The sequence below is a fragment of the Nyctibius grandis genome, chromosome 27, assembly GCF_013368605.1.
Source record: "Nyctibius grandis isolate bNycGra1 chromosome 27, bNycGra1.pri, whole genome shotgun sequence".
Classification (NCBI taxonomy): Eukaryota; Metazoa; Chordata; class Aves; order Nyctibiiformes; family Nyctibiidae; genus Nyctibius; species Nyctibius grandis.
Window position 1 is genome coordinate 5,038,619 of NC_090684.1, and position 11,475 is coordinate 5,050,093.

At 62.4% G+C, this 11,475-nt stretch overlaps 1 protein-coding gene across 1 annotated transcript; it reads left to right on the forward strand.

Annotated features, from left to right (window-relative positions):
• Positions 1 to 2,817: 2,817 nt before the first annotated feature.
• Positions 2,818 to 8,838, forward strand: ALX3 (ALX homeobox 3). Its single transcript, XM_068419461.1, has 4 exons — positions 2,818 to 3,171; positions 6,469 to 6,773; positions 7,845 to 7,907; positions 8,521 to 8,838. The coding sequence occupies exons 1-4, from the start codon at positions 2,922 to 2,924 to the stop codon at positions 8,836 to 8,838; spliced, it is 936 nt and encodes a 311-aa protein (XP_068275562.1). The 5' UTR covers positions 2,818 to 2,921.
• The last annotated feature ends 2,637 nt before the right edge of the window (positions 8,839 to 11,475 follow it).

Genomic DNA, 11,475 nt, shown 5'->3' on the forward strand with positions numbered 1-11,475 from the left:
AGTGCTGGTCCTCATCCGCGCTGCTCGACCTTCGGGCTGGGAGGGGAAGCACGTCCCGGGAGAAGGAGCAGCTCGTCCCCGGTGCTGTACGTTAGGCGTTGCTCCGTGCCCCGCCAGCATTCCCGAGGCTCTGGGGAACGTTGCGAAGTCTGGGCTGCGCAGGGACGTTCGTACAAACCACAGAGCTATGCAAACCCTCCCGGCCTCCCGCCGAGCTCTGCAGTGACATCTCGTGATCCCAGGGGAGGCGAGGCAGCTCTCTGGGATGGTTGGAGATGGTGGGGAAAGCCAATGGGATGCAAAGAGGGGAGGAAAAAAAAAATCCTCCTCCTGGCAAGCAAGAGAGAAACCGAAAACCGAGACCGTTTGCCCACAGAACATCCCACTGCACTTCATGGCTCTCTTGCCATGGCTCGTTTGGTGGCAGATGCAATTAAAACGGGGCCACAAAAGGTCATTTCTATCCAAGAGCCGACCCAGCATCGTTTGCCTTCGCGGAGATGTCGGAGTCGGACGCTGTGACGTTGTGAAAAGTTTCTCCTGGAAGCTTTTCAGCCAAGGAGTTTGTTGGGATCATCCTTTGCCCATAAATAATCTGGTTTGTGGCAAATGAAGCCCAGTGAGCCCCGAGAGCACCATGGGGACCTCCCTGCCCCAGTCAGTCCCATACTGGTACCCATCCATGGTGCTCTAAGAAGAGGCACCCACCTTGGTCTCCCCCAGCAGCCTTCGCCCCGATCTCAAAGCACCCATCACATCCACTCGCCAAGCCAGGAGGGTGAGGCACCCTGGGCTGGCTCCACACACAAGAAAACCCAGGGCAGAGGTTTGGTGGCAGGTTCAGAAGGAGATCCCAGGAGTCCTGGTCCTCAGCCCTGCTCACTGGAGGGACCAAACCCCTCAGCAGCTCCACAAACCGACACCAACACCACAAACACCCATCAGAGCTCACAAACCTCTCCTCGCGCTGCCTTCGACTCCCAAACACCCCAAATCCCAGAGCCCAAACACCTTCCCAGGACCTCTTCCACCTGCCCAGGAGGGTCCCAGTGATGGCTCCAGCCTGGAAAACCAGCACATCCCAAACCAGCCTGCTCGTCCCCCTCCCCGTGCCACCAGCACACGTGGATTAACTCATCCCTTTGCCATTAAAATCCTTTAAATGCCAGCAGTAAAACTGGGAGAGGTACGCTGAAACTAAGACGCCTTTAGAGGAGTTATTCTATGTCTAATAATATTTAATTTCTTGCGCACCAGAGGACTTACAGCCCCTATTTAGCAATAATTTACAATGTGCAGCGAGCTGCGGACAGTCGAACAGGGAAAACCTCGGCAGCTCCAGCTGCTGCGAAGGGGAAGGCGTCAGGGAACGCTGCGGGATGCACGGGGAGCCATCGCGGGCGTTCAGAGGGTGGGCGAGGAGGGGGCACCGCACGCTCAGACCCCCGGGACTCTCTGCCAGAAGAAGTTTGAGCCCAGGATCGCAACCCAGCCACTATGTTTCTCGCAAACGCAAGTTTCCCTCGCCGGGGAGCTGGAAAATCCAGCCGTGATTTATACCACACGCCGCGAACCCGTCGCTCCTGCGCTGACACCGGGTTTGTTTTTGTTTTGCAACAACCCGACAACGTCGTATCAATCCCTCAACCATCGGGGTTATGTTATATTTTGATCATAAGCTCTTTGAAACAAAATTGTCCTGTGATCCCAGATTTGCACGGTGCCTGGGTGATAAATACAAGCGACAGCACGCTGCATCGCGTTATTTAACAGTCGGCGTTATCCTATTGTTCCGCTATTTAACATCACACGTCTGGGATCTGCCGGCTCCTTCTCCGCCTCTTTTTGCTGCTCCCATGCAGCTCATCCCCTGATACCTGCACGTTATTTTTTTTTCCTAGACCCAGAGAGAGGTGCGATGCCCTGGGATGAGTTAAAAGCCACCGGCTGCGTTGTGTATAGAGAAAAACAGCAAATGGAGGCGTAAAACATCACCCCTCAGCCCAGGAATCTGCTCATTTCTCCATGCCTGTTATTTAATCCCCTCTCTCTTGGACACGAAGCCTTTGAATCGCCAAACCTGCCCCATCATTTGCACACAAACACCCCCAAAGCTCTATAAACCCCCCCACAAAGCCAAGCGTCCGGCCCTGGGGGAGCAGCCGCAGCGGCTCCAAAGCCGCAGAGGAGCAAAAACAGGGGAGAGAGGGTGGCAAAAAAACAAAAAAAGTCCAGAGAAGTTGTAAAAGCCAAAGCCAGGCTGCTGGGATGGGGGGACCCCAGTGCTGGGGTGGGGGACCCTAACCCTAACCCACGCCAGCGGAGCCCAGCGCCTGCTCCAAGGGCGGACACGGCGCCGTGGGATCCTGGATCTCGTGTCCCAGTGTCACGATCATCCCTGAACCGATCTGCCCAGGCCTCAGCCCCGGCTTTGGGGAGGGAAAGGCCACAAACGGGTTCGGTACAGCTGGGAAAGGGCAAAAAAAAAAAACAAAACCCCAGAGGGTGGCTGAAAAATGGCAGTTTCTCCCCCCTGCGCCTGGGATTTTGAGCTGCTCGTAGCAGTTGGGGATGAAGGTTGAAATCAAGGAAGGGCCCTGGGCATTTCCTGTAGCGGGGAGCCACTGGGAGCACTGGGAGGGGAGGGGCAGGGCTCCCTGCCCTGGGGATGGAGGGGGACTGTGCTCCGCTCCGACCCCCTCGGGAAAGGGACCGTGGGGCTGGGGGGGGGAGTTGGGATTAGAGGGTTAACGAAGTGGCTGGGAGGATGCACGTGACTGGTTGGGGAGTGGGTGGGGGGGGGTGTGGGGGGGGGGGGGTCCTTGGCCATCCCTCCCTTCCCATCCCCACCAGCCCCCTCCTCCCCCGGCCCCCCACACAAAATCCGCTCCCCGCCGCCCCCGCTCCCTCCAACCTGCGCTATGGAGGTACCGGCCTGCCCGGCTTTTCCCCCTCCTCGCCGGCTTGGTCCCCCCCAGCCGGGGCTCCCCAAATCACCCACCACCTTCGTGGTGGGGCCAGCGGGGCCCCCCCGGCACCCCCCGCCGCTCAGCCCCCGCCCGGGCCGCTGCCCGCCGCCCAAGGCAGAGCCCCGGTACTTGGGGGTCTCCAGCCCGGGCCCCCTCGCCGTGGCCGTCACTGGGAAGCCCTTGTACCCGGTCGGGGCTGCAGGTACCGAGGGGGGGGGGGGGTCGGCGGGTGGAGGTGGGGGGACCCGCGGCCGCCAACCCCCTCCCCAATCCCTTCTGCTTCTCTTTCCTCCTCTCTAACCCCCGCCCGGGGGCCCGATCCTGCCGCTGCTCTCGGGGTCTGCCGGGATCCCCAGCCCTGATCCCCCCCTAAAGCGTCCTATCGCCGACACGCTCCCCCCCCTCATGGCTTTATCGAGGCGGTCGCTGTCGCGATATGGCCCCGTCGGTGCGGAGATCGCCAAGGCACCCCTCCCGACGGGAGACGGGGAGCCAGCAAGGGCCGGGCCGGTGTTCCCAGTGCAGTCGGGACTGTGTCTCGACAGACACCAAGGTCTCCGGGATCGTTCCCGTCCTCCAGAAACGGGGAGGGGGGAAAAGAGCGAGAAGAGGCGGTGGGAGAGACGCCGGCCCCGCTGCCGCGACGGCGGGGACCGGCCCGGGCCCACCGGACCCCGGAGCGGCGGGTCCCGACGGGGACGGAGCCCAGTACCGGGGACGGAGCGCGGCCCCGTCCCTCGGAGGAGGCTGGAAAGGCCCGTGCCGAGGCCTCACCGGGCAGAACCCGCGGAAGCAACCAGTGCACCGGCCGCACGGACGGGCCCGGGTCTCCGGGTCTGGGCAACGCCGTGAGTTCCCGACCCGGGAGGCCGAGCCGCGGTGCCCGGCCCCGGTGCTTGCAGAGCTCCCGGTTCCCCGGTGCCCGGCCTCAGAGCTCCCTGTGCCCGGGCCCGGGGCTCCCGATTCCCCCGTGCCCGGCCCCGGGGCTTGCAGAGCTCCCCGGTTCCCCGGTGCCCGGGGCTCCCCGTGCCCGGCTGCCGGGGCTCCGCACCCCTCTCCCGGCTTCCCCGGGGCTCTCCCCATCGCTTCCCACCGGCCAGGCAACACCCACCGCTCCCTCGCACTTTCCCTCCCGGCCGAGACCGTCGGGGGCTCCAGCCGGGGCTTACCGGTCCCGTCCCGTCCCGTCCCGTCCCTCCTGGGCTCCCCGGTCCGGTCCGGTCCCGTCCCTCCGGGGCTCCCCGGTCCCACGGGCTTTTTATTCCCCCCTCCCCGTTTCTGTTTAATATAAGAAGAAAAAGGCAGCACCGCGGGTGTAATGGGAACCAGGTGGGGCTTGGCCAAGCCTGGGGGAACAGGTAGAAAAAGCCCCGGGGACACCCCAGTGTCCCCCCCATCCCCTCACCGCACTTACCCGCTCCCGGTGCGGCGGGAGGGACGCTGCCATCCCCGGGGGTGGCTTTGGCTGGTGGCTGCGGTGTGTCCCCCCCTCCCCGGTTCCCCGGAGCCCTTTCCGTACCCCCATCCCATTCCTTAATGATCCCTTTGAGCTCTCCTTTCCCCTCCCGGTTAACCCAAGGATTGTACAGCTGTTCCCCAGCTGCTGAATTCCCCAGCGCCGCCAAATCTTTCAGGGGGTGTCAGTTTAGGAAGGAGGGGTGTGCGTGGGGAAAAAAAATATCTATATCTTCCTTTTTTCCCATCGTCTTTGTCCCCCTGCGACGCCGTGTTTATTTGGCTCCGCACCCATATCCTGCTCCCTTCCTGCTTTCTCCTTCTTTCTCCTAAATTTATTTATTTGTCTCCAACGCCGAAACTCGCGGGTCGCTCAGAAATGTGGTGCGTTGTCTTAGAAAAAAGGGGAAAAACCCCAAACTTGACGCATTATCACACTGCTCTGTGCAGCAGGATTTTTTTATTTCGGTCATTTTTCCTTATTTTCGGTCGCATTTGGGGTTTTTGCCTTCGTTCCGCTCCCTGGCGAGGCTTGTTTTTTATCATTAAAACCCCCCGGGCCTGGCGGCCGAGCCCTTCGGAGGACAAAGCGGGGAGGAAACGGCAATTTGGCCTCATCCCTTCGCCGTTACCCGCCACCGGGCATGTAGACAGGTCGGTACCAAGAGGGACGGGGAGCAATCGCCCCCCCAAACCCCCCTCCCGGATCACTTTTTCCCATTAATTCGAAGCAGCTGGATCTCAGCTCTCCATAACCCCCAAATTGCCTTAATTAGGAAACAACCAAAAATCAAAACCGAAAGTCTGGAGAAGGCCGCGGAGCGGGGGGCTGGTTCGGGGGGCGCGGAGCCCCGGGTGGGTCCGCAGGGATGGGGACCCCCTTCCCCCGGGATGTGACGGTTAACGGGCCGGGAAGGAGGATCCACCCAAAAGGAGGCGATTTCCCCCCCATCGCCAGCCCCGAGCGCTGCGCCCAAGGCCCGGCCGTGGGCCTGATCCTGCCCCTCCAAAGGGCCCAGCGGTCCCCACCTGCAGCGCAGCCCAAGGCTCTGGTGCTGGTGCTTGGGGTGGGGGTGAAACGAGGGTAAAACCCAGCATTTTTAGGTCCTCTCCTTCCTAGGGGAAGCCCCTGCGTTCCCCCTGGTTGCTGAGGTCCCCGAGCCGTCTCCCCCCATCCGCTAAGTCCCCCCTTGGGTTTTCCCTTCACCAGTTCAGCTCCTCGGGGTCCCAGCAGCACCCGGAGCCGCTGAGCTCCGTGTGTCCCCGCGTGGGGACGAACAATGCTTCTGGGGGACAAAGGTGACCTCCAAAACGTGTGGCAGCAACTTATCTCCTTGAACCCATTTCGTGAGACACCCAGAGGTGCAGCAGCAGCGAGGGGATGGGGGGAACCCCCCCATTTCTTGCTCTGGCAGGAAGGTGGGGAAGGGGAGCTCTTCTTGAGCAAAAATGGGGTGTGGGGGGGTTATTTTTCACTCCTTTCCAAATGGTTTCTGGAGAGTTACAGCTACAGGGAAATGCCATGTGGGGCGGGGGGACAACTCACCTTGAACCCAGCTCAAACACAGGGTCTGGATACAGCCCAGCGCTGCGGTGGGCTGGGGTTACTGGTGGATGCGATGTCTCTGCCCCAGGCGCAGCTGAGCAGGGTGGAGGCGTCAGCCTGTGCTGGAGGAGAGGGACGAGGAGAGTTGAGTAAAGCCCTGTCTGCAAGACAACCCTGCGCTCGCCTTCTCTTCCCCTCCCTCACCCATCCCTTAGTAGCAGCATCCAAGAGGGTCCCCGAGAGGGACCCCTCCACCCACTCCCCCGGTGAGCGGGGATTTTGCCCTCCCTGATGATGGATTTGCCCCGCTGAATGCCTGCGCTGAGCCCCTTTCTCCCGGGACTGTACCCCAACATCCCCCCGGGATGACAGGGACTATGCCGGGACGGGAGGGGAGGGTTGGGGCTGGGGGCATGGAGAGCTCTGGGCTTCATTAGCACCATTAACACCATTAACATCATTAACACCCCCCCCACCTTGTGCCTCTCCCCCTGCCAGGCAGCGAGAAGGGATGCAAAGGCGGGTACCAGGCGATGGGTGCAGGCTGCCGGCCCCCCATGAAAGCCCCAGGGGAGCTGGGGTGCCCACTGGCAGCACCCCTGGGTGGCCTCCGGGACCACGGGGGCCCCGAGCTCCCCGAGGCCCTGGGCAAGAGCAAGAACAAGAAGCGGAGGAACAGGACGACCTTCAGCACGTTCCAGCTGGAGGAGCTGGAGAAGGTTTTCCAGAAGACGCATTACCCCGACGTCTACGCCCGGGAGCAGCTGGCACTACGGACAGAGCTGACCGAAGCCAGGGTGCAGGTACAGGGCAGGGGTCCCCGGGTCCCATAGGGGTGGGTGCAGCCACCCTGGATGGTGCTGGGCAGAGTGGGAGGGTGCTTTCCCCTCCTCTGCAGGGTGATCCCCCCCATGCACCCACCATCCCCAACCTCAACCCCCACCTCAGCTCCCTCCAGCCCAGGAGTAGCAGCGATGAAGCTGCCATCCCCGGGGGCTCAGCACAGATGGGGCTGGGGGTGGCGCATCCCGGGACGTGAGGCAGGATGAGGCCTTCCCTTGCTGCCGCCATCACCCTTGTGTCAGGCCAGTGAGCTCTTTCCAGCGGCGTTTCCGTGTGGTTTGAGGCTCCCTGAGGGATGAGGGGGGTGGGGGGGGGCACCGGGCAGGGAGAAAAGCGAAGGCGGGTGGGTAACGAAGCAAGCAGGGAGCACCCATGGGGTGCTGGGTGCCTCGAGGCACCGAGCCCTGGGCGCTGCCCTCCCCGTGGGGCAGAAGCTGGTGACAAGGCACAGGCAGGGGCTGTGCACCCCCCCCTAGCACCCACCCCAGCCTCCGAGCACCGATTTGGGGTGGATTTAGATGAAATTACCTGTAAGCACAAGAGCCCTGTGGTGAACATCCCGCTACCACATCCTCTGCTCCGGGAGATGCTGCTGGAGCTGTCTCCATCCCGGCCAGCTCCGGTCCCCAGCTCCGGTCCCCAGCCCCATTCAGCAGCACGGAGGGGACACGCAGGTGGGTCATCGTGACCGCACAGGACCCGAAGAGCCTCATTCTGCACTGAAACCTGGGGTAACCGAGGCCCAGAAGCACAAGGGAGAGAAAAGGCTCGAGCACGGAGCGGGGCTGCTTATTTTCCAAGAGGGATGAGAGAGATTTCTGCTCTTGGTAGACAGAAAAAGGCTGGTGAGCTCAACCAGGGCTTCCTCCGTCCAGCTCCAGGTTACTGGGATGATCCTGGGGCATCGTGTTTGGGCTCTTTTCCTGCTGGGACGAGCGGGGACATGGGGCAGAGGGCTGCCCATCCCGCCTGGGGGCGAGCAGGGGGTCCCTGTGCCTCAGCACCCCCCCCCATCTCCCTCCATCCCCCAGGTCTGGTTCCAGAACCGACGGGCCAAGTGGCGGAAACGGGAACGTTACGGGAAAATCCAGGAGGTGGGAGATGCCGCCGCGGCTGCCTGCACCCACACAGGCCAGGGCTCCCGTCCCATTGCACCGGGGTCCCCACGGTCCCACCCACCCACCCTCGGGGAAAAAACACGTGGCCTCGGGTGGAAAAGATGCAGCAGCACATTTTGCCACACGCAGGAAGATGCTGCTTTATGTCCCCCTCCATCTCCTGTGGGAACGTGCCCTTCGGGGTGTCCCCCCCCCAGAGAAACTCCTTTAGCTCCCCCACATCCATCAGTGCTTCCTGTCTTTTTTTTTCCCTCCAACATTAAAAAGCATAAAAATAATCTAAACCTCAGCTTCACGCGCGTCCCCGATGCCAAACTCCCCCACAGCCACCCTGCACGGGGTGGGGGGGGGAAGGATTCAACCAGGATTCAACCCCCCCCAAGCAATTAAAATAAAGCAAAGGCCACCCTTGTTCTGCACCCTGGGGCTGAGGGGGTCCAAGGGGGGGTGTGGGGGGTCCAAGGGGGGGTGTGAGGGGTCCAAGGGGGGCTGAGGGGGATCCAAGGGGGGGGTGATGTGGTCCCCACCCTCAGCTGCCCCCCACCCCACTTCATTTTGGGTTTATTTTCTTTCTCTTTGTCTTTTTCAGCTGCAGAACAACCTGTGGCCGAGCTCCGGCCCCGGCAGCCCCGCGGGGCTCCTGCCCCCCGAGAGCATCCCGACCCCCTGCATGTCTCCGTACCCCCACGCTCACAGCAACATCACCAGCTTCATGGGGATCCCCGCTTCTCCCGGCCCCCACCCCGGCATCAACAGCCTCTACTCCCTGCACAGCCTCCCCCCCCCAGCCCTGGGCACCCACCCCTTCGAGCCGGCACCCGAACATGACTACAAGTCGCCCACCCTGGTGCCGCTGAGGATGAAGAGCAAAGAGGCGACCAGCACCCTGCTGAACTGGGCTACGTGATCCCCCCGCCATGGGGAGGGACACAAACCATTTCCCACCCCCCCAGACTGTGTCCTGCCCCCCCCCCCTCCAGCACAAGGGGTTGGGAGCAGGTTGGTGGGGTCACCCTTAACCCCCCCTCCCCGTGCACCCCGATCTCCGCGAGCTTTCCCGCATCCCAGCCCGCTCCATCACGCTGCTGTCGGACCCCCCCCCAAGTGAGGGAGGGGGGGGTCAAAGCGGGGCTGCTGGGGGAGGGAAAAGGGTCACCCCCAAACCCAGCCTGCCCCTGGCAGCTCGGGACCCCCGAAAGGGGCTCCCAAAAAACCTGAGCCCCCCCCCGAGCACCTTCAGAGGATGGGATTTGATGGAGATACCTGGTGGTTTGCAGCGGGGCTGCAGCTTCTTGGCCCCCCCCTGCCCCTGCCTGCAGCTCCCCACCCCATGCCCGTACCAGGGGGCACCAGCCTTGGGTACGTCTGGGGAGGGGACTGCGGTGATGGGGGGTGCCAGGGGAGCACCATGGCAGGGGACGCCACGTTGTTTTGGGGGTAGCACTCCCCCCCAGCTGAAATTTGGCCTCCAACCCCCCCTCAGCGCAGCCAGCGATGCCCGAAATTGGGTTCTTCGTGTCCCAGTCCAACCATACTGGGAAGAGCCAGCCAAGCTGGGGCAGCTGCTGGTGCTCGGGGCGGGGGGTTACTGGAGGCAGAGGAAAACCCCCAGGAGCCCTCAGAGCCCCCCCAAACCACCGGCAGCCCCTTCTGCACCCCTCTAGAGGGGAAACAGGCTCCAGTCACCAGCTCCTGCAAGATGGGAGCCCCCCGGGGGGGGGCAATAAACCAGTACGGGGTGGGGGGCTGCGGGGATAAAGACACCTCAGTTGAAGCCTGGTTACTTGTGGGGTCACCTGTAACCCCCCTCCTCCGTGCCCGTTACCCCTCAGATCGCTGAGGTGGGGAGGTGCATTAACCCCAGCGGGTGGGACCCCCACCCCTGGTACCCTCCCGAGTGCCCCAGTTGGGGTGTTTGGGGGAAAAAATGGTCAATTTGGAGGGTTTTCCCCATTTCAGGGGTCTGGGGGAAGCCCGTTAGTGGTGGTACCTGTATGGCCAGTGTCAGGTGTCTGGGGGGGGCATCACCTCATCGCATCCGATGTGCTTCATCTGCTCCTGGGGGGTCCTGGGGAGCACCCCGAGTCCTGCCAGGTCACGGCGACATGTCCCAGCCCATCGTCCAGCCCGTGTGACCCCCCCCACCGCAGGCAAAGGGCCCAAATCACGGCACGAAGAGGATGTCCCCTTGCTCCCACCCGCCCCATCGCCAGGAGATGCTGTTACACCCCCCAAGGGCCCTTTCATGCCAAAAAAAAAACCCCAAACCCACAATGCCACCCTACCCCCAGCTCCCGCCCTCCTGCATCCCGACACTGGGGTGGGGGGGAACCTCGGTTGGGCACCACAGACCCCCCCAAAGAGGCACCTAACCTCCTGATTTGGGCCAAAAAACAAGGTTTCCAGCCAAAGGGAGCCCCAAATGCTCCAAGGCCTGAGCAAACATTGCTTGGCACCCCTGGCACAGGAGGGTGCCCCCCCAGGAAGCAGCCCACAGCCTGGCCATGCACCCAGTGGGTGCCCACCCTCGCCTGGGACATCCCGTGCCCTGGCTCTCGCAGACACCCCCCCTGCTCCCAGCGGCGGGGATTTTGTTATTCATTTATAAACAATAAAACACATTTTTAATAAGTTATTTATGGCTCCGGCAGCGCCATAAAAGCCCCGTCCTGTGATCGCCCGGCGCAGCTGGGGACCATTTTGGAAGCAGGCGGAGGGGAGGGAGGTGTGATGGATGGCTCACACCTCATCTGCCAGTGTTTTGGGGGCCGGGGTGGGTGCTGGGGGCACCCAGATAGAAGGAAAGCACCCTGGGGGGGCTCAGCGTGCTTTGCATCCCCCCTTGCAACACATCCCTGCTGCCCTCTGCCCACAGCCACCATCGCCGTGGGGCAGGGCAGCAAACAGCCCCCTCCCTGCCTCCCCCCCCCGCAAACCAGGGGTGAATCTCTTGGGATTTCACCCATCTGGGCTGCTACTGCCCCTCTGCCAGGGAAACTGAGGCACGGGGAGGTGTAAGTGGGAGCTCTGTTGCAAGGGTGGGCTTTGGGGATGGTGGGTTTGACGCCCGGCTGCTCTGCTGGGAGGGGGCCGAAGCAAATCCCAGTGCCAGCACCATGCTGGTGTCAGAAAGCCCAGTGCAGAACTGGGATGGGGACAGGCAAACGCCTGCCTGTACCTGCTGGCTCCTGCCTGCACCCCCCGAGGTCCCCAGCTCCCCCCAAGCCACCAGGTCCGGCTGCAAGATCAATAAATATTAAATCATCCGGTGACAGATCATCCACCGTAAAGGGGAGATGAGGAGTGGGGTTAAGGACACGAGGCAACAAACCACATGCACCAGGTCAGCCCCGGCACTGGGTTCAGGGGACACAGGGCAGGAGGGACGGGGACACAGACAGAGCCCAGACACGCTCGGGTCACAGATAGCGCCAAATATATATATATATATATATATATATATGTACAGCTCGTCCACCCCACCCAGCGGGGCGAGGGAAGACTGCAGCCTGCAGCCCTCCCCAGCCCTCAACCCCCCGCCATC